This window comes from Oratosquilla oratoria, chromosome 32 (genome assembly GCF_046742065.1).
Source record: "Oratosquilla oratoria isolate Oo_2021 chromosome 32, ASM4674206v1, whole genome shotgun sequence".
Classification (NCBI taxonomy): domain Eukaryota; kingdom Metazoa; phylum Arthropoda; class Malacostraca; order Stomatopoda; family Squillidae; genus Oratosquilla; species Oratosquilla oratoria.
This window is the reverse complement of record NC_134808.1, coordinates 6,610,528-6,638,179: the sequence shown is the minus strand read 5'-3', so window position 1 is coordinate 6,638,179 and position 27,652 is coordinate 6,610,528. Positions and strand designations below refer to the sequence as shown.

At 37.2% G+C, this 27,652-nt stretch overlaps 9 protein-coding genes across 9 annotated transcripts; 5 read left to right on the top strand and 4 right to left on the bottom strand.

The window, feature by feature from the left end:
- Nucleotides 1–17: 17 nt before the first annotated feature.
- On the bottom strand, nt 18–2,373 carry LOC143017508 (uncharacterized). Its single transcript, XM_076172298.1, has 3 exons — nt 2,367–2,373; nt 581–863; nt 18–450 (listed from the first exon to the last, which is right to left on the bottom strand). Exons 1-3 carry the CDS (start codon nt 2,371–2,373, stop codon nt 255–257), a joined length of 486 nt encoding a protein of 161 aa, XP_076028413.1. The 3' UTR covers nt 18–254.
- Nucleotides 2,374–2,380: 7 nt separating this feature from the next.
- LOC143017507 (uncharacterized) lies at nt 2,381–3,266 on the top strand. The gene is made up of 3 exons (XM_076172297.1): nt 2,381–2,395; nt 2,829–2,959; nt 3,086–3,266. The coding sequence occupies exons 1-3, from the start codon at nt 2,381–2,383 to the stop codon at nt 3,264–3,266; spliced, it is 327 nt and encodes a 108-aa protein (XP_076028412.1).
- A 2,076-nt stretch (nt 3,267–5,342) lies between these two features.
- Nucleotides 5,343–6,218, bottom strand: LOC143017506 (uncharacterized). Its single transcript, XM_076172296.1, has 4 exons — nt 6,204–6,218; nt 5,853–5,975; nt 5,669–5,799; nt 5,343–5,538 (listed from the first exon to the last, which is right to left on the bottom strand). The coding sequence occupies exons 1-4, from the start codon at nt 6,216–6,218 to the stop codon at nt 5,343–5,345; spliced, it is 465 nt and encodes a 154-aa protein (XP_076028411.1).
- Nucleotides 6,219–7,465: 1,247 nt separating this feature from the next.
- LOC143017505 (uncharacterized) lies at nt 7,466–8,351 on the top strand. The gene is made up of 3 exons (XM_076172295.1): nt 7,466–7,480; nt 7,914–8,044; nt 8,171–8,351. The coding sequence occupies exons 1-3, from the start codon at nt 7,466–7,468 to the stop codon at nt 8,349–8,351; spliced, it is 327 nt and encodes a 108-aa protein (XP_076028410.1).
- Nucleotides 8,352–12,696: 4,345 nt separating this feature from the next.
- On the top strand, nt 12,697–13,597 carry LOC143017504 (uncharacterized). Its single transcript, XM_076172294.1, has 3 exons — nt 12,697–12,711; nt 13,145–13,275; nt 13,402–13,597. The coding sequence occupies exons 1-3, from the start codon at nt 12,697–12,699 to the stop codon at nt 13,595–13,597; spliced, it is 342 nt and encodes a 113-aa protein (XP_076028409.1).
- A 4,217-nt stretch (nt 13,598–17,814) lies between these two features.
- Nucleotides 17,815–18,715, top strand: LOC143017503 (uncharacterized). The gene is made up of 3 exons (XM_076172291.1): nt 17,815–17,829; nt 18,263–18,393; nt 18,520–18,715. Exons 1-3 carry the CDS (start codon nt 17,815–17,817, stop codon nt 18,713–18,715), a joined length of 342 nt encoding a protein of 113 aa, XP_076028406.1.
- A 2,984-nt stretch (nt 18,716–21,699) lies between these two features.
- Nucleotides 21,700–22,572, bottom strand: LOC143017502 (uncharacterized). Its single transcript, XM_076172290.1, has 4 exons — nt 22,558–22,572; nt 22,207–22,329; nt 22,026–22,156; nt 21,700–21,895 (listed from the first exon to the last, which is right to left on the bottom strand). The coding sequence occupies exons 1-4, from the start codon at nt 22,570–22,572 to the stop codon at nt 21,700–21,702; spliced, it is 465 nt and encodes a 154-aa protein (XP_076028405.1).
- A 1,111-nt stretch (nt 22,573–23,683) lies between these two features.
- On the top strand, nt 23,684–24,566 carry LOC143017501 (uncharacterized). Its single transcript, XM_076172289.1, has 3 exons — nt 23,684–23,698; nt 24,114–24,244; nt 24,371–24,566. Exons 1-3 carry the CDS (start codon nt 23,684–23,686, stop codon nt 24,564–24,566), a joined length of 342 nt encoding a protein of 113 aa, XP_076028404.1.
- Nucleotides 24,567–26,577: 2,011 nt separating this feature from the next.
- LOC143017499 (uncharacterized) lies at nt 26,578–27,387 on the bottom strand. Its single transcript, XM_076172288.1, has 3 exons — nt 27,373–27,387; nt 26,904–27,034; nt 26,578–26,773 (listed from the first exon to the last, which is right to left on the bottom strand). Exons 1-3 carry the CDS (start codon nt 27,385–27,387, stop codon nt 26,578–26,580), a joined length of 342 nt encoding a protein of 113 aa, XP_076028403.1.
- Between the last annotated feature and the right edge of the window lie 265 nt (nt 27,388–27,652).

The following is a 27,652-nucleotide window of genomic DNA, read 5'->3' as shown; positions in this document are numbered from 1 at the left end:
TTTTTTTTTTTGCCAGAACCAGTTGTTCATTTATTTCAACTAAAATGATAAATAGGAAGTAAATTAAGTACGTAAGCTTAACGACAACGACGAAAACGATGTGAGAGTCCATTTAATTAAAGAACTCGTGGTAATAAGTGAATAAAATTTGCCAAAAACAGTTGCTCATTTATTTCAATCAAATTGACAAATAGGAATTAAAAGCAGGGAGTAAGCTTAACGACAACGACGAAAACAATATGAGAGTCCTTCATTTAGTCAAAGAACTCGTGGGATACAGATTCTGGGGATTCACGTGAATCGACTTCAGGAGAGTCGAAAAGCACCTGCCTGCCGTTGGCCCTCACGCCGGTGCCGCTAACAGGGATGGCGTTGGACTCGACCACGCGGTAGCCGAACTTATCAGCCACGTACTTGACGAAGTACTCAGTACCATCGGGGGAAATCCAGCTGCCAAGAAAAGGGAACATGTATCACTTTTGTAAAAATGCGTATAACCAGAGTCGCAAAATGCTGCCAACTGAAAACTCTTGATAATGACAAGAAGACCCAAGCTGGTGCTTGTGCCAGTAAGACCCACCTGTAAGAACCGGTCACTGTCTGTCCTCCAGCTCCCGCGGCCTCGTGGTGGATGTCTTCGAGACTGATATCGAGAAAACCGTCGGGCCGACTAGCCACGAGGGCGGCCATACCGAGAAGGACAAGATGGGCCTGAAAAAGCAGGATTTCTTGTTTTACCTCACCAAAAGCCATATTGAAACTAACACTTCTTATATTGTCAGATGTGTTCATATTCTGAATTCTTGTATCGTACACATCAATGATAACACTTCTGATATGCACAGGTACCATGAAAACGTTAACTATATCAATGATTACATGTAATGTCTGAGATCATAAAACATTAGGAAAGGAAAACTCCTTTTTTCGAGATAAAATGGTACCACTTCCTTAAACAAGACAAGCGAAGCGTTCTACTAATATCTGGAAATAAAGAAAGCCATATATCTAATATTTCAATTAGCTTTTCCGTTAGCTGTGCTGTCCCTGTTGTGTTTGTAATCAATCGATTGAGGGAGAATACTTAAGTAGACCCAGTGAATGTGAATTACTTACAGCAAAGAACTTCATGTTAGTGATATTTGGGAGGATATGAACTGACGATAACAAGCCCTCTCAGTCTTATATACCTGAGGAGAACTCTCTAGTTCTGTAAACTTTAGCGGGGTCAAGGTGCTAACACGAGAAAAGAGGTGAACACCCTGGAGGATTCAAGAGCAGTTAGAAAGTAGAGCAAAACTTGAGGACCTGGTCCATTGCTGAATATTCAAGATATAGGCAGATGACCAAATTGAACCCATATATCTCTTAGTGTCCGGTAACTTATTCTTCTTGTCTAATTTCTCAGTTTATTGCATAATACGATATCGGTGCGTTTTCGTGACTAAAACTATACTGTATTGGTTTGTCTTATAACTTCCAAAAACTTTGCCTCAAATTTCTACATTTCTTTAACGGATTTTTACAAACAATATTCTGCTTACACAATTATTTCAGTTCTACAGAGAAACCATTATTTTATTGCTCTGTCACCCATTTCTTATCTATATCATCCTGATTCACTTCAGTTACATATACATACTACATTTAACTATTCATTTCCTAAGGTTCTTTTATCCCAAGGGTTATTAGACTATACCTTCGCGTCCCATAATTATTTACTTTTGTTCTTAAAGCCTTATGAACCTCGCTATGACACTGAAGACAATCGTAAGGTGTTCAAAAGCTACAGCAAGCTATTCAATCTTTGACCCAATTGCGGAACTCCATAGTTTACAACAGGTTCAAAGACCCCTGTTTAAGAAGCACGGCTCTAAACTGAAAAAGTATAGCTTTGACCAAATTAATTTGTTAATGGAGGCGAGTGAGTCCCTTAGAGAAACAAAAGATTCATCAAGATATTTAGGTCAAATATCGTTTTTCATTTATTGTTTATTGTCAATAGATTCTTTTTTGCTAAACTTAATTGTCTGTCATTATCTAGGATAAATTCCTTGAAGGATCTAATCCGGTCATTTAGGCAATGAAATATTAAAGAGCAGACCTCCAGATAGCTACAATACTTCATCGGGTTTGTGCTAAAACAACACTTTTTCCAAATCATCTGACGATAACTACGACCGTCATGAGAGTCTCCATCCTCTATCGAGTTTTATTTACTTCTCAATATATTTGGATCCCACGTGGTCATTCTCCTCATATCTCTCGTTCGCACCTTGACCTCACAACACCTTGCAGCAGGACCAGAGTATCGCGGTCAGATATATAAGACCCAGAGTGCCTCGCGTCTTTACCTCACTCCATACCGGACATCGCAATCATGAAGTTCTTCACAGTGAGTCCTTCAACCTAGATTTCTTTTCCAATTTTTGATGATTAGACCACAATCTAACACAAAATATTATCAAAGTCCTAGCTAATTACTGCATATACTGATTATTATACTTGTACTCTCATGATAATACACTTACCTATGAAAGTAGCCGTATCACTATAATAGAACATCACGCTATCTATTCATATGTTTCGAATGCTTTGTATCATAATCTTTAATTTTTGAAACTTGAATATTTGTTACATCATAGTAGTTTTATGTGGTGCAAATTCTATAAATCATAGATTCAAGGTAAGATTACTAATTAATACAAAATATTACTGTAAATTTTATTGGGAAATAATTTTGTTCACAAAATAAGGATATTTTATAATAGGAGAAATGTTTTGCTCTGTTTGGGTCCTTGGAGACTCATGAGGTCTGGTTCTTTCAGGCGCTGCTGTTTGTCACTAGCTTGGTCGCCTTTGTGGCTTGCCGACCTGACGGCTTCCTCGACATTAGTCTAGAAGACATCCATCACGAGGCTGCTGGTATTGCCGGGCAGAAAGTAACTGGCTCCTACAGGTGGGCTCTGTTGCCACAGACATAGGTTCCTCTCTTCTACATGATGCTTACTTGATTATGGCCAATATTAGAGATAAACGTTATGCTCGTTGTTAGAAAGAGGCCTTATATAATCTCTCTTGGCAGCTGGACCTCTCCCGATGGCACCGAGTTCTTCGTTAAGTACGTGGCCGACAAGTTCGGCTACCGCGTGGTCGAGTCCAACGCCGTCCCATTCACTGGCGCCGGCAGGCGGGTGCACTTCGACTCGCCTGAGATTGACTCATTTGAATCTTTTGAGTCCAGATCTCACGAGTTCTTTGGCTAAACGAAGAGCCCGAATACTTTGTTATTGTCGTCCTACTTTAGCTTCATCATCGCCTTATTCCCTATTTATTATTTTCTAAGAAATACAAGGTTGACAGTTTGGAAAGGTTTAATTCACCTTTACCTGACAACATGCAAATTATATATATATATATATATATATATATATATATATATATATATATATATAATTTATATATATATATATATATATACGTAAAGATGACCTGTATACGTTCATTTCTTCTACTTAGAAGTTTAATAAATACGTTAAGAAAACGTACAATAATTTTTCTCTACCTTAGAAATTAGTTGGAGGAATTGCTTCTTCTTAAAGCATAGAATATCAATTTCCTCAAATTTTTTCCAAAGTATACCTGTGATATGATTGTCAATCTACGTATACACATTTGATTTATCAATATGGTAACATTATCTAGAATGGAGTATTATTTAGCTGGAGAGAAATATCGAAAAAAATCTCCATTTTGCCGGTCTAATAGGTATTCTATAGCACCGAGAATATTACCATAAAAAATGACTAGAATCACAACTTTATATATAATTTTATATTTCTTTCAATATATTATAGTATGACTTCGAATACCCATTAAAACACATTTATTCCTCAAATCAGTGTTATTAAACACTGTGATAATAACAAACATACCATTCAACTGAACTCGGACTCTATCAGAAAGATCATCGTCAGAGAAAAAAAACTCCATTCACGTCCTTATATATGAATTAGTTTTCCTTCGGCAAGAAATACCTGCCACTAAGCTGCAGCCTACCAAACAACAAAAGACCTTATCGCAGAATGCACTCTTTACACAACACAACATCCCAGCTTCAGCTAACCATCAAGTGGTGCGGATGTTTAGTTCACATATTCTACCAGCTACATTCCCCTCATTGTTTAACAAATGTTGTATTTATTTTTAACCACACCTATGAAGCACCAATACTCCATCGCATTTTACATCTGACATTGGATCCTCCTCATGTATTGTTTTGGGTAGTCTGTACTATTACAATATTTGCATGTACGTTGCAAGAACGCTTCACCTTTTCCTCTACCTGGACCTTTTTCTGACACATTTTAAACATTTATTTGTCTAAAACCTAATAAGTAACAACATGGAACAGCGAAGACAGTTTTCATGCAATGTCAATTGATATGGTTTAGAAATTACTCAAACAATTGCATCGCAAGGAGTATAAATTTCATATTAAGAATTATATATCACAGACTCTCGTAGGCATGGTAGAAAAAAACGTTTATTTGTTCTCTATAAATGACTCCTGCTTGGTCTTCTTAATACAAATGACTGGTGAATGTATTACTGTGTGTGTGTGTGTGTGTGTGTGTGCGTGTGTGTGTGTGTGTGTGTGTGTGTGTGTGTGTGTGTGTGTGTGTGTGTGTGTGTGTGTGTGCCTGTTTTTTGTAGGTATGGGTACCTGTGTGAGTGTATGTGTGCATGTATGCACATCCATATAATGCTTGTGAATTTGTATGTTTACGATATCACATACATACTGTGCATATACAAAACATACATATGTACATCAACATGCGCATATTTTGTATGCTTCGTATATGGCTCTCTTCTATAAAAGGGTCTGTGAAAAATCTGAGATTACAGTCATCTTTATTTTCACATCAGCTGTGTAGATGGCAGCGTTATAGTCTCGTGATTCACGGCCTAGAGGTCTAGTTTCATAGCCAGAGCCGTTTTAATATTTGATTATGTACGAAAACAAATATGCCCCTCACTATGTATAGGTGTTAGATATAGTTTTGTATTGCAACTGGGGAGTTTTTTTTTTTTTTACCAGAACCAGTTGTTAATTTTTTTAAACTAAAAGGATAAATAGGAAGTAAATTAAGTACGTAAGCTTAACGACAACGACGAAAACGATGTGAGAGTCCATTTAATTAAAGAACTCGTGGTAATAAGTGAATAAAATTTGCCAAAAACAGTTGCTCATTTATTTCAATCAAATTGACAAATAGGAATTAAAATCAGGGAGTAAGCTTAACGACAACGACGAAAACAATATGAGAGTCCTTCATTTAGTCAAAGAACTCGTGGGATACAGATTCTGGGGATTCACGTGAATCGACTTCAGGAGAGTCGAAAAGCACCTGCCTGCCGTTGGCCCTCACGCCGGTGCCGCTAACAGGGATGGCGTTGGACTCGACCACGCGGTAGCCGAACTTATCAGCCACGTACTTGACGAAGTACTCAGTACCATCGGGGGAAATCCAGCTGCCAAGAAAAGGGAACATGTATCACTTTTGTAAAAATGCGTATAACCAGAGTCGCAAAATGCTGCCAACTGAAAACTCTTGATAATGACAAGAAGACCCAAGCTGGTGCTTGTGCCAGTAAGACCCACCTGTAAGAACCGGTCACTGTCTGTCCTCCAGCTCCCGCGGCCTCGTGGTGGATGTCTTCGAGACTGATATCGAGAAAACCGTCGGGCCGACAAGCCACGAGGGCGGCCATACCGAGAAGGACAAGATGGGCCTGAAAAAGCAGGATTTTTTTTTTACCTCACCAAAACCCATATTGAAACTAACACTTCTTATATTGTCAGATGTGTTCATATTCTGAATTCTTGTATCGTACACATCAATGATAACACTTCTGATATGCACAGGTACCATGAAAACGTTAACTATATCAATGATTACATGTAATGTCTGAGATCATAAAACATTAGGAAAGGAAAACTCATTTTTTCGAGATAAAATGGTACCACTTCCTTAAACAAGACAAGCGAAGCGTTCTACTAATATCTGGAAATAAGGAAAGCCATATATCTAATATTTCAATTAGCTTTTCCGTTAGCTGTGCTGTCCCTGTTGTGTTTGTAATCAATCGATTGAGGGAGAATACTTAAGTAGACCCAGTGAATGTGAATTACTTACAGCAAAGAACTTCATGTTAGTGATATTTGGGAGGATATGAACTGACGATAACAAGCCCTCTCAGTCTTATATACCTGAGGAGAACTCTCTAGTTCTGTAAACTTTAGCGGGGTCAAGGGGCTAACACGAGAAAAGAGGTGAACACCCTGGAGGATTCAAGAGCAGTTAGAAAGTAGAGCACAACTTGAGGACCTGGTCCATTGCTGAATATTCAAGATATAGGCAGATGACCAAATTGAACCCATATATCTCTTAGTGTCCGGTAACTTATTCTTCTTGTCTAATTTCTCAGTTTATTGTATAATACGATATCGGTGCGTTTTCGTGATTAAAACTATACTGTATTGGTTTGTCTTATAACTTCCAAAAACTTTGCCTCAAATTTCTACATTTCTTTAACGGATTTTTACAAACAATATTCTGCTTACATGATTATTTCAGTTCTACAGAGAAACCATTATTTTATTGCTCTGTCACCCATTTCTTATCTATATCATCCTGATTCACTTCAGTTACATATACATACTACATTTAACTATTCATTTCCTAAGGTTCTTTTATCCCAAGGGTTATTAGACTATACCTTCGCGTCCCATAATTATTTACTTTTGTTCTTAAAGCCTTATGAACCTCGCTATGACACTGAAGACAATCGTAAGGTGTTCAAAAGCTACAGCAAGCTATTCAATCTTTGACCCAATTGCGGAACTCCATAGTTTACAACAGGTTCAAAGACCCCTGTTTAAGAAGCACGGCTCTAAACTGAAAAAGTATAGCTTTGACCAAATTAAATTGTTAATGGAGGCGAGTGAGTCCCTTAGAGAAACAAAAGATTCATCAAGATATTTAGGTCAAATATCGTTTTTCATTTATTCTTTATTGTCAATAGATTCTTTTTTGCTAAACTTAATTGTCTGTCAATATCTAGGATAAATTCCTTGAAGGATCTAATCCGATCATTTAGGCAATGAAATATTAAAGAGCAGACCTCCAGATAGCTACAATACTTCATTGGGTTTGTGCTAAAACAACACTTTTTCCAAATCATCTGACGATAACTACGACCGTCATGAGTCTCCATCCTTTATCAAGATTTATTTACTTCTCAATATATTTGGATCCCACGTGGTCATTCTCCTCATATCTCTCGTTCGCACCTTGACCTCACAACACCTTGCAGCAGGACCAGAGTATCGCGGTCAGATATATAAGACCCAGAGTGCCTCGCGTCTTTACCTCACTCCATACCGGACATCGCAATCATGAAGTTCTTCACAGTGAGTCCTTCAACCTAGATTTCTTTTCCAATTTTTGATGATTAGACCACAATCTAACACAAAATATTATCAAAGTCTTAGCCAATTACTGCATATACTGATTATTATACTTGTACTCTCATGATAATACACTTACCTATGAAAGTAGCCGTATCACTATAATAGAACATCACGCTATCTATTCATATGTTTCGAATGCTTTGTATCATAATCTTTAATTTTTGAAACTTGAATATTTGTTACATCATAGTAGTTTTATGTGGTGCAAATTCTATAAATCATAGATTCAAGGTAAGATTACTAATTAATACAAAATATTACTGTAAATTTTATTGGGAAATAATTTTGTTCACAAAATAAGGATATTTTATAATAGGAGAAATGTTTTGCTCTGTTTGGGTCCTTGGAGACTCATGAGGTCTGGTTCTTTCAGGCGCTGCTGTTTGTCACTAGCTTGGTCGCCTTTGTGGCTTGCCGACCTGACGGCTTCCTCGACATTAGTCTAGAAGACATCCATCACCAGGCTGCTGGTATTGCCGGGCAGAAAGTAACTGGCTCCTACAGGTGGGCTCTGTTGCCACAGACATAGGTTCCTCTCTTCTATATGATGCTTACTTGATTATGGACAATATCAGAGATAAACGTTATGCTCGTTGTTAGAAAGAGGCCTTATATAATCTTTCTTGGCAGCTGGACCTCTCCCGATGGCACCGAGTTCTTCGTTAAGTACGTTGCCGACAAGTTCGGCTACCGCGTGGTCGAGTCCAACGCCGTCCCATTCACTGGCGCCGGCAGGCGGGTGCACTTCGACTCTCCTGAGATCGACTCATTTGAATCTTTTGAATCCAGATCTCACGAGTTCTTTGGCTAAACGAAGAGCCCGAATACTTCGTTATTGTCGTCCTACTTTAGCTTCATCATCGCCTTATTCCCTATTTATTATTTTCTAAGAAATACAAGGTTGACAGTTTGGAAAGGTTTAATTCACCTTTACCTGACAACATGCAATTATTATATATATATATATATATATATATATATATATTTATATATATATATATATATATATATATATATATATACGTAAAGATGACCTGTATACGTTTATATCTTCTACTTAGAAGTTTAATAAATACGTTAAGAAGACGTACAATAGTTTTTCTCTACCTTAGAAATTAGTTGGAGGAATTGCTTCTTCTTAAAGCATAGAATATCAATTTCTCAAAAAAAAATTCCTTAGTATACCTGTGATATGATTGTCAATCTACGTATACACATTTGATTTATCAATATGGTAACATTATCTAGAATGGAGTATTATTTAGCTGGAGAGAAATATCGAAAAAATCTCCATTTTGCCGGTCTAATAGGTATTCTATAGCACCGAGAATATTACCATAAACAAATTACTAGAATCACAACTTTATATATACTTTTATATTTCTTTCAATATATTATAGTATGACTTCGAATACCCATTAAAACACATTTATTCCTCAAATCAGTGTTATTAAACACTGTGATAATAACAAACATACCATTCAACTGAACTCGGACTCTATCAGAAAGATCATCGTCAGAGAAAAAAAACTCCATTCACGTCCTTATATATGAATTAGTTTTCCTTCGGCAAGAAATACCTGCCACTAAGCTGCAGCCTACCAAACAACAAGAGACCTTATCGCAGAATACACTCTTTACACAACACAACATCCCAACTTCAGCTAACCATCAAGTGGTGCGGATGTTTAGTTCACATATTCTACCAGCTACATTCCCCTCATTGTTTAACAAATGTTGTATTTATTTTTAACCACACCTATGAAGCACCAATACTCCATCGCATTTTACATCTGATATTGGATCCTCCTAATGTATTGTTTTGGGTAGTCTGTACTATTACAATATTTGCATGTACGTTGCAAGAACGCTTCACCTTTTCCTCTACCTGGACCTTTTTCTGACACATTTTAAACATTTATTTGTCTAAAACCTAATAAGTAACAACATGGAACAGCGAAGACAGTTTTCATGCAATGTCAATTGATATGATTTAGAAATTACTCAAACAATTGCATCGCAAGGAGTATAAATTTCATATTAAGAATTATATATCACAGACTCTCGTAGGCATGGTAGAAAAAAACGTTTATTTGTTCTCTATAACTGACTCCTGCTTGGTCTTCTTAATACAAATGACTTGTGAATGTATTTCTGAGTGTGCGTGTGTGTGTGTGTGTGTGTGTGTGTGTGTGTGTGTGTGTGTGTGTGTGTGTGTGTGTGTGTGTGTGTGTGTGTTTGTGTGTGTGTGTGTGTGTGTGTGTGTGTGTGTGTGTGTGTGTGTGTGTGTGTGTGTGTGTGTGTGTGTGTGTGTGTGTGTGTGTGTGTGTGTGTGTGTGTGTGTGTGTGTGTGTGTGTGTGTGTGTGTGTGTGTGTGTGTGTGTGTGTGTGTGTGTGTGTGTGTGTGTGTGTGTGTGTGTGTGTGTGTGTGTGTGTGCCTGTTTTTTGTAGGTATGGGTACCTGTGTGAGTGTATGTGTGCATGTATGCACATCCATATAATGCTTGTGAATTTGTATGTTTACGATATCACATACATACTGTGCATATACAAAACATACATATGTACATCAACATGCGCATATTTTGTATGCTTCGTATATGGCTCTCTTCTATAAAAGGGTCTGTGAAAAATCTGAGATTACAGTCATCTTTATTTTCACATCAGCTGTGTAGATGGCAGCGTTATAGTCTCGTGATTCACGGCCTAGAGGTCTAGTTTCATAGCCAGAGCCGTTTTAATATTTGATTATGTACGAAAACAAATATGCCCCTCACTATGTATAGGTGTTAGATATAGTTTTGTATGGCAACAGGTGATTTTTTTTTTTTTTTTTGCCAGAACCAGTTGTTCATTTATTTCAACTAAAATGATAAATAGGAAGTAAATTAAGTACGTAAGCTTAACGACAACGACGAAAACGATGTGAGAGTCCATTTAATTAAAGAACTCGTGGTAATAAGTGAATAAAATTTGCCAAAAACAGTTGCTCATTTATTTCAATCAAATTGACAAATAGGAATTAAAAGCAGGGAGTAAGCTTAACGACAACGACGAAAACAATATGAGAGTCCTTCATTTAGTCAAAGAACTCGTGGGATACAGATTCTGGGGATTCACGTGAATCGACTTCAGGAGAGTCGAAAAGCACCTGCCTGCCGTTGGCCCTCACGCCGGTGCCGCTAACAGGGATGGCGTTGGACTCGACCACGCGGTAGCCGAACTTATCAGCCACGTATTTGACAAAGTACTCAGTACCATCAGGGGAAATCCAGCTGCCAAGAAAAGGGAACATGTATCACTTTTGTAAAAATGCGTACAACCATAGTCGCAAAATGCTGCCAACTGAAAACTCTTGATAATGACAAGAAGACCCAAGCTGGTGCTTGTGCCAGTAAGACCCACCTGTAAGAACCGGTCACTGTTTGTCCTCCAGCTCCCGCGGCCTCGTGGTGGATGTCTTCGAGACTGATATCGAGAAAACCGTCGGGCCGACAAGCCACGAGGGTGGCCATACCAAGAAGGACAAAATGGGCCTGAAAAAGCAGGATTTTTTTTTTTTTTTTTTACCTCACCAAAACCCATATTGAAACTAACACTTCTTATACTGTCAGATGTGTTCATATTCTGAATTCTTGTATCGTACACATCAATGATAACACTTCTGATATGCACAGGTACCATGAAAACATTAACTATATCAATGCTTACATGTAATGTCTGAGGTCATAAAACATTAGGAAAGGAAAACTCATTTTTTCGAGATAAAATGGTACCACTTCCTTAAACAAGACAAGCGAAGCGTTCTACTAATATCTGGAAATAAAGAAAGCCATATATCTAATATTTCAATTAGCTTTTCCGTTAGCTGTGCTGTCCCTGTTGTGTTTGTAATCAATCGATTGAGGGAGAATACTTAAGTAGACCCAGTGAATGTGAATTACTTACAGCAAAGAACTTCATGTTAGTGATATTTGGGAGGATATGAACTGACGATAACAAGCCCTCTCAGTCTTATATACCTGAGGAGAACTCTCTAGTTCTGTAAACTTTAGCGGGGTCAAGGTGCTAACACGAGAAAAGAGGTGAACACCCTGGAGGATTCAAGAGCAGTTAGAAAGTAGAGCAAAACTTGAGGACCTGGTCCATTGCTGAATATTCAAGATATAGGCAGATGACCAAATTGAACCCATATATCTCTTAGTGTCCAGTAACTTATTCTTCTTGTCTAATTTCTCAGTTTATTGTATAATACGATATCGGTGCGTTTTCGTGATTAAAACTATACTGTATTGGTTTGTCTTATAACTTCCAAAAACTTTGCCTCAAATTTCTACATTTCTTCAACGGATTTTTACAAACAATATTCTGCTTACATAATTATTTCAGTTCTACAGAGAAACCATTATTTTATTGCTCTGTCACCCATTTCTTATCTATATCATCCTGATTCACTTCAGTTACATATACATACTACATTTAACTATTCATTTCCTAAGGTTCTTTTATCCCAAGGGTTATTGGACTATACCTTCGCGTCCCATAATTATTTACTTTTGTTCTTAAAGCCTTATGAACCTCGCTGTGACACTGAAGACAATCGTAAGGTGTTCAAAAGCTACAGCAAGCTATTCAATCTTTGACCCAATTGCGGAACTTCATAGTTTACAACAGGTTCAAAGACCACTGTTTAAGAAGCACGGCTCTAAACTGAAAAAGTATAGCTTTGACCAAATTAAATTGTTAATGGAGGCGAGTGAGTCCCTTAGAGAAACAAAGATTCATTAAGATATTTAGGTCAAATATCGTTTTTCATTTATTCTTTATTGTCAATAGATTCTTTTTTGCTAAACTTAATTGTCTGTCATTATCTACGATAAATTCCCTGAAGGATCTAATCCTTTATCGGGTCTGTGCTAAAACAACACTTTTTCCAAATCATCTGACGATAACTACGACCGTCATGAGTCTCCACCCTCTATCAAGATTTATTTACTTCTCAATATATTTGGATCCCACGTGGTCATTCTCCTCATATCTCTCGTTCGCACCTTGACCTCACAACACCTTGCAGCAGGACCAGAGTATCGCGGTCAGATATATAAGACCCAGAGTGCCTTGCGTCTTTACCTCACTCCATACCGGACATCGCAATCATGAAGTTCTTCACAGTGAGTCCTTCAACCTAGATTTCTTTTCCAATTTTTGATGATTAGACCACAATCTAACACAAAATATTATCAAAGTCCTAGCTAATTACTGCATATACTGATTATTATACTTGTACTCTCATGATAATACACTTACCTATGAAAGTAGCCGTATCACTATAATAGAACATCACGCTATCTATTCATATGTTTCGAATGCTTTGTATCATAATCTTTAATTTTTGAAACTTGAATATTTGTTACATTATAGTAGTTTTATGTGGTGCAAATTCTATAAATCATAGATTCAAGGTAAGATTACTAATTAATACAAAATATTACTGTAAATTTTATTGGGAAATAATTTTGTTCACAAAATAAGGATATTTTATAATAGGAGAAATGTTTTGCTCTGTTTGGGTCCTTGGAGACTCATGAGGTCTGGTTCTTTCAGGCGCTGCTGTTTGTCACTAGCTTGGTCGCCTTTGTGGCTTGCCGACCTGACGGCTTCCTCGACATTAGTCTAGAAGACATCCATCACGAGGCTGCTGGTATTGCCGGGCAGAAAGTAACTGGCTCCTACAGGTGGGCTCTGTTGCCACAGACATAGATTCCTCTCTTCTACATGATGCTTACTTGATTATGGCCAATATTAGAGATAAACGATATGCTAGTTGTTAGAAAGAGGCCTTATATAATCTCTCTTGGCAGCTGGACCTCTCCCGATGGCACCGAGTTCTTCGTTAAGTACGTGGCCGACAAGTTCGGCTACCGCGTGGTCGAGTCCAACGCCGTCCCATTCACTGGCGCCGGCGTGAGTGCCAACGGCAGGCAGGTGCACTTCGACTCTCCTGAGATTGACTCATTTGAATCTTTTGAGTCCAGATCTCACGAGTTCTTTGACTAAACGAAGAGCCCGAATACTTTGTTATTGTCGTCCTACTTTAGCTTCATCATCGCCTTATTCCCTATTTATTATTTTCTAAGAAATACAAGGTTGACAGTTTGGAAAGGTTTAATTCACCTTTACCTGACAACATGCCAATTATAAACATATATATATATATATATATATATATATATATATATATATATATATATATATATATATATATATATATATATACGTAAAGATGACCTGTATACGTTTATATCTTCTACTTAGAAGTTTAATAAATACGTTAAGAAGACGTACAATAGTTTTTCTCTACCTTAGAAATTAGTTGGAGGAATTGCTTCTTCTTAAAGCATAGAATATCAATTTCTCAAAAAAAAATTCCTTAGTATACCTGTGATATGATTGTCAATCTACGTATACACATTTGATTTATCAATATGGTAACATTATCTAGAATGGAGTATTATTTAGCTGGAGAGAAATATCGAAAAAAATCTCCATTTTGCCGGTCTAATAGGTATTCTATAGCACCGAGAATATTACCATAAAAAATGACTAGAATCACAACTTTATATATAATTTTATATTTCTTTCAATATATCATAGTATGACTTCGAATACCCATTAAAACACATTTATTCCTTAAATCAGTGTTATTAAACACTGTGATAATAACAAACATACCATTCAACTGAACTCGGACTCTATTAGAAAGATCATCGTCAGAGAAAAAAAACTCCATTCACGTCCTTATATATGAATTAGTTTTCCTTCGGCAAGAACTACCTGCCACTAAGCTGCAGCCTACCAAACAACAAAAGACCTTATCGCAGAATACACTCTTTACACAACACAACATCCCAGCTTCAGCTAACCATCAAGTGGTGCGGATGTTTAGTTCACATATTCTACCAGCTACATTCCCCTCATTGTTTAACAAATGTTGTATTTATTTTTAACCACACCTATGAAGCACTAATACTCCATCGCATTTTACATCTGATATTGGATCCTCCTCATGTATTGTTTTGGGTAGTCTGTACTATTACAATATTTGCATGTACGTTGCAAGAACGCTTCACCTTTTCCTCTACCTGGACCTTTTTCTTACACATTTTAAACATTTATTTGTCTAAAACCTAATAAGTAACAACATGGAACAGCGAAAACAGTTTTCATGCAATGTCAATTGATATGATTTAGAAATTACTCAAACAATTGCATCGCAAGGGGTATAAATTTCATATTAAGAATTATATATCACGGACTCTCGTAGGCATGGTAGAAAAAAAAAAACGTTTATTTGTTCTCTATAACTGACTCCTGCTTGGTCTTCTTAATACAAATGACTTGTGAATGTATTTCTGTGTGTGTGTGTGTGTGTGTGTGTGTGTGTGTGTGTGTGTGTGTGTGTGTGTGTGTGTGTGTGTGTGTGTGTGTGTGTGTGTGTGTGTGTGTGTGTGTGTGTGTGTGTGTGTGTGTGTGTGTGTGTGTGTGTGTGTGTGCCTGTTTTTTGTAGGTATGGGTACCTGTGTGAGTGTATGTGTGCATGTATGCACATCCATATAATGCTTGTGAATTTGTATGTTTACGATATCACATACATACTGTGCATATACAAAACATACATATGTACATCAACATGCGCATATTTTGTATGCTTCGTATATGGCTCTCTTCTATAAAAGGGTCTGTGAATAAAATCTGAGATTACAGTCATCTTTATTTTCACATCAGCTGTGTAGATGGCAGCGTTATAGTCTCGTGATTCACGGCCTAGAGGTCTAGTTTCATAGCCAAAGCCGTTGTAATATTTGATTATGTACGAAAACAAATATGCCCCTCACTATGTATAGGTGTTAGATATAGTTTTGTATGGCAACAGGTGATTTTTTTTTTTTTTTTTTTGCATGAACTAGTTGCTCATTTATTTCAACTAAAAGGATAAATAGGAAGTAAATTAAGTACGTAAGCTTAACGACAACGACGGAAACGATGTGAGAGTCCATTTCATTAAAGAACTCGTGGTAATAAGTGAATAAAATTTGCCAAAAAACAGTTGCTCATTTATTTCAATCAAATTGACAAATAGGAATTAAAAGCAGGGAGTAAGCTTAACGACAACGACGAAAACAATATGAGAGTCCTTCATTTAGTCAAAGAACTCGTGGGATACAGATTCTGGGGATTCACGTGAATCGACTTCAGGAGAGTCGAAAAGCACCTGCCTGCCGTTGGCCCTCACGCCGGTGCCGCTAACAGGGATGGCGTTGGACTCGACCACGCGGTAGCCGAACTTATCAGCCACGTACTTGACGAAGTACTCAGTACCATCGGGGGAAATCCAGCTGCCAAGAAAAGGGAACATGTATCACTTTTGTAAAAATGCGTATAACCAGAGTCGCAAAATGCTGCCAACTGAAAACTCTTGATAATGACAAGAAGACCCAAGCTGGTGCTTGTGCCAGTAAGACCCACCTGTAAGAACCGGTCACTGTCTGTCCTCCAGCTCCCGCGGCCTCGTGGTGGATGTCTTCGAGACTGATATCGAGAAAACCGTCGGGCCGGCAAGCCACGAGGGCGGCCATACCGAGAAGGACAAGATGAGCCTGAAAAAGCAGGATTTTTTTTTTTTACCTCACCAAAAGCAATATTGAAACTAACACTTCTTATATTGTCAGATGTGTTCATATTCTGAATTCTTGTATCGTACACATCAATGATAACACTTCTGATATGCACAGGTACCATGAAAACGTTAACTATATCAATGATTACATGTAATGTCTGAGATCATAAAACATTAGGAAAGGAAAACTCATTTTTTCGAGATAAAATGGTACCACTTCCTTAAACAAGACAAGCGAAGCGTTCTACTAATATCTGGAAATAAAGAAAGCCATATATCTAATATTTCAATTAGCTTTTCCGTTAGCTGTGCTGTCCCTGTTGTGTTTGTAATCAATCGATTGAGGGAGAATACTTAAGTAGACCCAGTGAATGTGAATTACTTACAGCAAAGAACTTCATGTTAGTGATATTTGGGAGGATATGAACTGACGATAACAAGCCCTCTCAGTCTTATATACCTGAGGAGAACTCTCTAGTTCTGTAAACTTTAGCGGGGTCAAGGTGCTAACACGAGAAAAGAGGTGAACACCCTGGAGGTTTCAAGAGCAGTTAGAAAGTAGAGCAAAACTTGAGGACCTGGTCCATTGCTGAATATTCAAGATATAGGCAGATGACCAAATTGAACCCATATATCTCTTAGTGTCCAGTAACTTATTCTTCTTGTCTAATTTCTCAGTTTATTGTATAATACGATATCGGTGCGTTTTCGTGATTAAAACTATACTGTATTGGTTTGTCTTATAACTTCCAAAAACTTTGCCTCAAATTTCTACATTTCTTCAACGGATTTTTACAAACAATATTCTGCTTACACAATTATTTCAGTTCTACAGAGAAACCATTATTTTATTGCTCTGTCACCCATTTCTTATCTATATCATCCTGATTCACTTCAGTTACATATACATACTACATTTAACTATTCATTTCCTAAGGTTCTTTTATCCCAAGGGTTATTAGACTATACCTTCGCGTCCCATAATTATTTACTTTTGTTCTTAAAGCCTTATGAACCTCGCTATGACACTGAAGACAATCGTAAGGTGTTCAAAAGCTACAGCAAGCTATTCAATCTTTGACCCAATTGCGGAACTCCATAGTTTACAACAGGTTCAAAGACCCCTGTTTAAGAAGCACGGCTCTAAACTGAAAAAGTATAGCTTTGACCAAATTAAATTGTTAATGGAGGCGAGTGAGTCCCTTAGAGAAACAAAAGATTCATCAAGATATTTAGGTCAAATATCGTTTTTCATTTATTCTTTATTGTCAATAGATTCTTTTTTGCTAAACTTAATTGTCTGTCATTATCTACGATAAATTCCCTGAAGGATCTAATCCTATATCGGGTTTGTGCTAAAACAACACTTTTTCCAAATCATCTGACGATAACTACGACCGTCATGAGAGTCTCCATCCTCTATCGAGTTTTATTTACTTCTCAATATATTTGGATCCCACGTGGTCATTCTCCTCATATCTCTCGTTCGCACCTTGACCTCACAACACCTTGCAGCAGGACCAGAGTATCGCGGTCAGATATATAAGACCCAGAGTGCCTCTCGTCTTTACCTCACTCCATACCGGACATCGCAATCATGAAGTTCTTCACAGTGAGTCCTTCAACCTAGATTTCTTTTCCAATTTTTGATGATTAGACCACAATCTAACACAAAATATTATCAAAGTCTTAGCTAATTACTGCATATACTGATTATTATACTTGTACTCTCATGATAATACACTTACCTATGAAAGTAGCCGTATCACTATAATAGAACATCACGCTATCTATTCATATGTTTCGAATGCTTTGTATCATAATCTTTAATTTTTGAAACTTGAATATTTGTTACATTATAGTAGTTTTGTGTGGTGCAAATTCTATAAATCATAGATTCAAGGTAAGATTACTAATTAATACAAAATATTACTGTAAATTTTATTGGGAAATAATTTTGTTCACAAAATAAGGATGTTTTATAATAGGAGAAATGTTTTGCTCTGTTTGGGTCCTTGGAGACTCATGAGGTCTGGTTCTTTCAGGCGCTGCTGCTTGTCACTAGCTTGGTCGCCTTTGTGGCTTGCCGACCTGACGGCTTCCTCGACATTAGTCTAGAAGACATCCATCACGAGGCTGCTGGTATTGCCGGGCAGAAAGTAACTGGCTCCTACAGGTGGGCTCTGTTGCCACAGACATAGGTTCCTCTCTTCTACATGATGCTTACTTGATTATGGCAAATATCAGAGATAGACGTTATGCTCGTTGTTAGAAAGAGGCCTTATATAATCTCTCTTGGCAGCTGGACCTCTCCCGATGGCACTGAGTTCTTCGTTAAGTACGTTGCCGACAAGTTCGGCTACCGCGTGGTCGAGTCCAACGCCGTCCCATTCACCGGCGCCGGCGTGAGTGCCAACGGCAGGCAGGTGCACTTCGACTCTCCTGAGATCGACTCATTTGAATCTTTTGAGTTCAGATCTCACGAGTTCTTTGACTAAACGAAGAGCCCGAATACTTCGTTATTGTCGTCCTTTTTTAGCTTCATCAACGCTTTATTCCCTATTTATTGTTTTGTAAGAAATACATGGTTGACATTTTGGAAAGGTTTTGTGTATATATATGTATATAAATATATATATATATATATATATATATAAATATATATATATATATATATATATATATGTATATACTTATATATGTATATATATATATATATATGTATATATATATGTACAATATATATATATATATATATATATATATATATGTATATATATATATACATATATGTATACATATATATATATATATATTGTATATATATATATATATACATGTATATATATACATACATATATATATATATATATATATATATATACGCCAAGAATCCCTATATACGTTCTATTCTTTTACTTAGAAGTTTAATAAATATGTTAAGAAAAGGCGTAATAGTTTATCTCTACCTTAAAAATTAGTTGGAGGAATTGCTTTTTCATACAGCATGTAATATCAATTTCCTCAAATGTCCGCCAAGATATACCAGTGATAAGTTTGTCAGTCTGCGTATACACATTTCATTCATCAATTTGATAACATTATCTAGAATGGAGTATTATGTAGCAAGAGAGAAATATAGAAAAAAATACATTTTGTCTGTCTAATATGGCATTCATTGCACCGAGAATATGGTCCTCAAAAATGACTAGAATCACAATTTTATATATGCATATATATTTCTTTATATATATTATAGTATTGCTTCGACTACCCATTAAAACACGGTTATTCCTCAAAACCGTGTTATCAGACACTGTGATAATAACAAACATATCACTCAACTGAACTCGGACTCAACCAGAAAAAGCATCGTCAGAAAAAAAAAAGTAATAATAATAATAATGATAATAACATTAACTTCGTTTACCCCCCTATGTATAAATTAGTTTTCTTTCGGAAAGAACCACCTGTCACTAAGCTGCAGCCTGTGCACTCTACAATCCTTCCAAACAACAAAAGACCTTATCGCAGAATGCACTCTTCACACAACACAACATCCCACCTTCAGCTAACAATGAAGTGGTGAGGATGTTTAGTTCACACATTCTACCAGCTACATTCCTTTCATTCTTTTATCAAACAATGTACTTATCTTTAACCACACTTATGAAGCATCAGGACCCCATCGCATCTTATATCTAACATTGGGTCTTCCTCATGTATTGTTTTGGGTAGTCTGTCCTATTACATTATTTGTATATACGTTGCAAGAATTCTTCACCTTTTCCTCTACCAGGACCTTTTTCTTACACATTTTAAACATTTATTTGTTTAAAACTTAATCCACTCTCTCAGTACAGCTTAATGATAGTTATATGAATGAGAACTTGTTTGGATAAACGTGGTCTTAACAAAGATAAGTAACAACATGAAAAAGTGAAGACAGTTTTCATGCAAGGTCAATTTCTATGATTTGGAAATTACTGAAATAATTGCATCGCAAGGAATATAATTTTCATATTAAGTATTATATCTCACAGACTCTCGTAGGTATATGAGAAAGAAACTTATATTTGTTCTCTATAACTGATTCCTGTTAGGTCTTCTTAACACAAATGACATGTGAGTTTATTTCTGTGTGTGTGTGTGTGTGTGTGTGTATGTGTGTGTGTGTGTGTGTGTGTGTGTGTGTGTGTGTGTGTGTGTGTGTGTGTGTGTGTGTGTGTGTGTGTGTGTGTGTGTGTGTGTGTGTGTGTGTGTGTGTGTGTGTGTGTGTGTGTGTGTGTGTGTGTGTGTGTGTGTGTGTGTGTGTGTGTGTGTGTGTGTGTGTGTGTGTGTGTGTGTGTGTGTGTGTGTGTGTGTGTGTGTGTGTGTGTGTGTGTGTGTGTGTGTGTGTGTGTGTGTGTGTGTGTGTGTGTGTGTGTATGTGTGTGTGTGTGTGTGTGTGTGTGTGTGTGTGTGGTGTGTGTGTGTGTGTGTGTGTGTGTGTGTGTGTGTGTGTGTGTGTGTGTGTGTGTGTGTGTGTGTGTGTGTGTGTGTGTGTGTGTGTGTGTGTGTGTTTGTATGTGTGTGTGTGAGTCTCTGTGTGTGTGTGTGTGTGAGTCTCTCTGTGTGTGTGTGTGTGTGTGTGTGTGTGTGTGTGTGTGTGTGTGTGTGTGTGTGTGTGTGTGTGTGTGTGTGTGTGTGTGTGTGTGTGTGTGTGTGTGTGTGTGTGTGTGTGTGTGTGTGTGTGTTTTTATGTATGTCTGTCTGTGTGAGTGTGTGTGTGTATTTGCGTAGGTGCATAGGTATTTATATATGTATCTGGATATGTGTGTATGTATGCATACGTTGATGAAGGTGAAAAAAGAAGTCACGGGTCTAGTTCCGAGTTTCTGAGTTTATTTTTGACCAGTTTCGTTGTATGCTTCTTTAGAGGAGAAGAAGCTTAGAGCGAAACCGGCCAGGAATAAGCTCAGAAACTCGGAACTAGACTCGTGACTTCTTTTTCCACCTTCATCAACTTGTCACAATGTACCAGCAATGTATGCACATCTATATAATGCTTCTGTATTTGCATGTTTACGATATCATAAACATACTGTGCACATACTAAACATATATATATGTACATCAACATTCGCATATTTTGTATGCCTCGTATATGATTCTTCTATAAAAGGGTCTGTGAAAAATCTGGGACTACAGTCATCTTTTTTTTTTTTTTTAGATCAGCTGTGTAGATGGCAGCATTATAGTGTCGTGATTCACGGCCTAAGGGTCTAGTTCAATAACCAGAGCCGTTTTATTATTTGTATATGTACAAGAACAAATGTGCCCCTCAATATGTACAGTTGTTAGATATAGATTTGTATGGTAACAGGTGAATAAAATTTGCCAAAAACAGTTGCTCATTTATTTCAACCAAAATGATAGATAGGAATTAAAATCAGGGAGTAAGCTTAACGACAACGATGAAAATGATGTGAGAGTCCTTCATTTAGTCAAAGAACTCGTGGGATATAGATTCTGGGGATTCACGTGAATCGACTTCAGGAGAGTCGAAAAGCACCTGCCTGCCGTTGGCCCTCACGCCGGTGCCGCTAACAGGGATGGCGTTGGACTCGACCACGCGGTAGCCGAACTTATCAGCCACGTACTTGACGAAGTACTCAGTACCATCGGGAGAAATCCAGCTGCCAAGAAAAGAGAACATGTATCACTTTTGTAAAAATGCGTATAACCAGAGTCGCAAAACACTGCCAACTGAAAACTCTTGATAATGGTAAGAAGACCCAAGCTGGTGCTTGTGCCAGTAAGACCCACCTGTAAGAACCGGTCACTGTCTGTCCTCCAGCTCCCGCGGCCTCGTGGTGGATGTCTTCGAGACTGATATCGAGAAAACCGTCGGGTCGGCAAGCCACGAGGGCGGCCATACCGAGAAGGACAAGATGGGCCTGAAAAAGCAGGAATTTTTCACCTCACCAAAAGCCAAATTAAAACTAACACTTCTTATATTGTCAGATGTGTTCATATTCTGAATTCTTGTATCGTGCACATCAATGATAACACTTTTAATATGTACAGGTACCATGAAAACATTTACTGTATCAATGATTACATGTAATGTCTGAGGTCATAAAACATTAGGAAAGGAGAACTCAGTTGTTCGAGATAAAATGGTACCACTTCCTTAAACAAGACAAGCGAAGCGTTCCATTAAAATTTCGAAATAAAGTAAGCCATATATCTAATATCTCAATTAGCTTATCCGTAAGCTGTGCTGTCTCTGTTGTGTTTGTAAACAATCGATTGAGGGAGAACAGTTAAGTAGACCCAGAGAATGTGAATTACTTACAGCAAAGAACTTCATGTTAGTGATATTTGGGAGGATATGAACTGACGATAACAAGCCCTCTCAGTCTTATATACCTGAGGAGAACTCTCTAGTTCTGTAAACTTTAGCGGGGTCAAGGTGCTAACACGAGAAAAGAGGTGAACACCCTGGAGGATTCAAGAGCAGTTAGAAAGTAGAGCAAAACTTGAGGACCTGGTCCATTGCTGAATATTCAAGATATAGCCAGATGACCAAATTGAACCCATATATCTCTCAGTGTCCGGTTTCTTATCTTATTTGTCTATGTCTCAATTTATTGTGTAATACGATATCGGTGCGTCTTTGTGCTTATAGTTATGCTGTATTGGTTTGTATTATAACTTCCAAAAACTTTGCTTCAAATTTCTATATTTCTTTAAGAGATTTTTACAAACAATATTCTGCTTACATAATTATTTCAGTTTTACAGAGATACCATTATTTCATTTCTCTGTCACCCATTTATTATCTATATCTTCATGATTCACATCTGTTACATATACACACTAAATTTAACTATTCATTTCTTAAGGTTCCTTTATCCACATGCAGGGTTCTTAGCCTATACTATCGCGTCCCCTAACTATTTACTTCTGTTCTTTAAGTATTATGGACCTCGCAACTTATTCAATCTTTGACCAAATTGCGGAGCTCCATGGTTTGCAATAGGTTAAAAAGACCCCTGTTTAAGAAGTACGGCTCTAAACTGAAAAAGTATAGCTATGACCAAATTCAATTGTTAATAGAGGCGAGTGAGTCCCTTAGAAAAACAAAAGATTCATCAAGATATTTGGGTCAAACACTTTTTCATCTATTATTTATTGTCAATAGGATCTTTTATGTTAAACTTAACTGTCTATAATTATCTAGGATAAATTCCTTAAAGGATGTAATCCTTTCCTTTAGGCAATGAAATGATAAAGAGCAGACCTCTAGGTGGCTACAATACTTTGTCGGGCTCGTGTAAAAACAATATATTTGGATCCCACGTGGTCATTCTCCTCTTATCTCTCGTTCGCACCTTGACCTCACAACACCTTATCGCGGTCAGATATATAAGACTCAGTACCTCTCGTCTTTACCTCACTCCATACCGGACATCGCAATCATGAAGTTCTTCACAGTGAGTTCTTCAACCTAGATTTCTTTTCCAGTTTTTGATAGACCACAATCTGAAACAAAAGATTATCAAAGTCCTAGCCAATCACTCAATGTACTGATTATTTCACTTGTACTCTCATGATAATGCATTTACCTATGAAAGTAGCCATATCACTATAATAGAATATCAAATTATCTATTCAATGTATCGAATGCTTTGTATCTTAATGTTTAGTTGTTGAAACTTGAATATTTGTTACATTATAGCATTTTTGTGTGGTGTAAATTCTATAGTTCATAGACTAAATGCAATATTACTAAATATGACAAGAGTTATTGTGAGATAATTTTGTTCACAAAATAAGTATGTTTGATAATAGGAGAAAAGTATTGCCCAATATGGGTCCTGGGAAACTCATGGGGTCTGATTCTTTCAGGCGCTGCTGGTTGTTGCTAGCTTGGTCGCCTTTGTAGCTTGCCGACCTGACGGCTTCCTCGACATTAGTCTAGAAGACATCCACCACGTGGCTGCAGGCACTGCTGGGCAGAAAGTCACCGGCTCCTACAGGTGGGCTCTGTTGCCACAGTCATAGGTTCCTCTCTTCTACATAATACTTACTTGATTATGGCCAATATTAGAGATAGACGTTATGCTCGTTGTTAGATAGAGGCCTTCTATAATCTCTCTTGGCAGCTGGACCTCTCCCGATGGCACTGAGTTCTTCGTTAAGTACGTGGCCGACAAGTTCGGCTACCGCGTGGTCGAGTCTAACGCCGTCCCATTCACCGGCGCCGGCGTGAGTGCCAACGGCAGGCAGGTGCACTTCGACTCTCCTGAGATCGACTCATTTGAATCTTTTGAGTTCAGGTCTCACGAGTTCTTTGACTAAAAGAAGAGCTCGAATACTTCGTTATTGTCGTCCTTCTTTAGCTTCATCATCGCCTTGTTCCCTATTTATTGTATTGGAAGAAATATATGGTTGACAGTTTGGAAAGATTTTATTCACCTTTACCTGACAAAATGCAAATTATATATATATATATATATATATATATATATATATATATAATATATATATATATATAATATATATACATATATATATATATATATATATATATATTTCTTCTTCTTCTTCGAAATTTAATGAATACGCTATGAAAATGCGTAATAGTCTGTCTCTACCTTAGAATTTAGTTGGAGGAAATCCTTCTTCATACAGCATATAAAATTTCTCAAATTTCCTCCAAGATATACCCGTAATAAGTTTGTCGATCTACGTATACACATTTGATTCATCAATATGATAACATTATCTAGAATGGAGTATTATGTAGCTAGAGAGATAAATATCGAAGAAAATATCAATTTTGTCTGTCTAATAAGGCATGTCATAGCACCGAAAATGGTCATAAAAAATGACTAGAATTACAAATTTATGAATAATTGTATTTTTTATTCTATTTATTATAGTATGGCTTCGACTACCCATTAAAACACGTGTGTTCCTCAAAACAGTGTTATAAAACACTATGATAAGAACAAACATATCACAACTGAACTCGGACTCAACCAGAAAGATCATCATCAGAAAAAAATATATAAATAAAATAACTCCATTTATCTACTTATGTATGAATTAGTTTCCTTTCGGAAAGAACCACCTGCCACTAAGCTGCAGCCTGTGCACTCTACAATCCTACCAAACATCAAAAGACCTTATCGAGGAATGCACTCTTCACACAACACAACATCCCACCTTCAGCTAACCATGAAGTGGTGAGGATGTTTAGTTCACACATTCTACCAGCTACATTCCTTTCATTCTTTTAACAAATAGTGTATTTATTTTAAACCAAACCTATGAAGTACCAGTACTCCATCGCATCTTATATCAAACTTTGGGTCTTTCTCGCGTATTTTTTGGGGTATTCTGTCCTATTACATTATTTGTATGTACGTTGCAAGAACATTTCAACTTTTCCTCTGCCTGGATCTTTTTTTCTTACACATCTTAAACATTTATTTGTTTAAAACCTAATCCACTCTCTCAGTACAGCTTTAAGATATGTATAAGAATCAGATCTTGTTTGGATAGACTTGGTCTTAACAAAAATAAGTAACAACAAGAAAAAATGAAGACAGTTTTCATGCAAGGTCAATTTCTATGATTTAGAAAATACTCAAAGAAAGAATCGCATCCAAAGGAACATAAATTTCATATTAAGTGTTATATCTCACAGACTCTCGTAGGCATGTGAAAAAGAAACTTTTATTTGTTCTCTATAACTGATTTTTGCTAGGTCTTCTTAATACAAATGACATGTGAGTGTATTTCTGTGTGTGTTTTGTTGTTTGTCTTTGCCTGTTTTTTGTATAGGTGTCTGTGTGAGAGTATGTATCTATTCGCGCAGGTGCATACGTATTTATATATGTATATGGATATGTGTGAATATATGCACATCTTTATAATGATTGTGTATTTGTATGTTTACGTCATAAACATACAGTGCACATTCAAAACATATATATGCACATCAACATTCGCATATTTTGTATGCCTCGTACACGGCCCTCTGCGATAAAAGGGTCTGTGAAAAAATTGGATTTCCATTCATCTATATTTTTACATCGGCTGTGTAGATGGTAGCATTATAGTCTCGTGATTCATGGCCTAAGGGTCTAGTTCCATAACCAGAGCCGTTTTTGTTATTTTATGTTTACAAGAACAAATATGCCACTCAATATGTATAGGTGTTAGATATAGTTTTGTATGGTAACAGGTGAATAAAATTTGCCAAAAACAGTTGCTTCTTTATTTCAACCAAATTGATAAATAGTAATTAAAATCAGGGAGTAAGCTTAACGACAACGACGAAAACAATATGAGAGTCCTTCATTTAGTCAAAGAACTCGTGGGATATAGATTCTAGGGATTCACGTGAATCGACCTCAAGAGAGTCGAAAAGCACCTGCCTGCCGTTGGCCCTCACGCCGGTGCCGGTAACGGGAATGGCGTTGGACTCGACCACGCGGTAGCCGAACTTGTCAGCCACGTACTTGACGAAGTACTCAGTACCATCGGGGGAAATCCAGCTGCCAAGAAAAGAGAACATGTATCACTTTTGTAAAAACGCGTATATCCAGAGTCGCAAAATGCTGCTAACTGAAAACTCTTGATAATGGCAAGAAGACCCAAGCTGGTGCTTGTGCCAGTAAGACCCACCTGTAAGAACCGGTCACTGTTTGTCCTGCAGCTCCCGCGGCCTCGTGGTGGATGTCTTCGAGACTGATATCGAGAAAACCGTCGGGCCGGCAAGCCACGAGGGCGGCCATACCGAGAAGGACAAGATGAGCCTGAAAAGGCAGAATTTTTTTACCTCACCAAAAGCCTTATTGAAACTAATACTTCTTATATTATCAAATGTGTTCATATTCTGAATTCTTGTATCGTGCACATCAATGATAACACTTTTAATATGTATAGGTACCATGAAAACATTTACTGTATCAATGATTACATGTAATGTCTGAGGTCATAAAACATTAGGAGAGGAGAACTCATTTGTTCGAGAGCGTTCTATCAAAATCTGGAAATAAAGTAAGCCATATATCTAATATTTCAATTAGCTTTTCCCTTAGCTGTGATGTCCCTCTTGTGTTTGTATACAATCGATTGAATGTGAATTACTTACAGCAAAGAACTTCATGTTAGTGATTCTTGGGAGGATATGAACTGACGATAACAAGCCCTCTCAGTCTTATATACCAGAGCAGAACTCTCTAGTTCTGTAAACCTTAGCGGGGTCAAGGTGCTAACACGAGAAAAGAGGTGAACACCCTGGAGGATTCAAGAGCAGTTAGAAAGTAGAGAAAACTTGAGGACCTGGTCCATTGCTGAATATTCAAGATATAGCCAGATGACCAAATTGAACCCATATATCTCTCAGTGTCCGGTAACTTATTCTTCTTGTC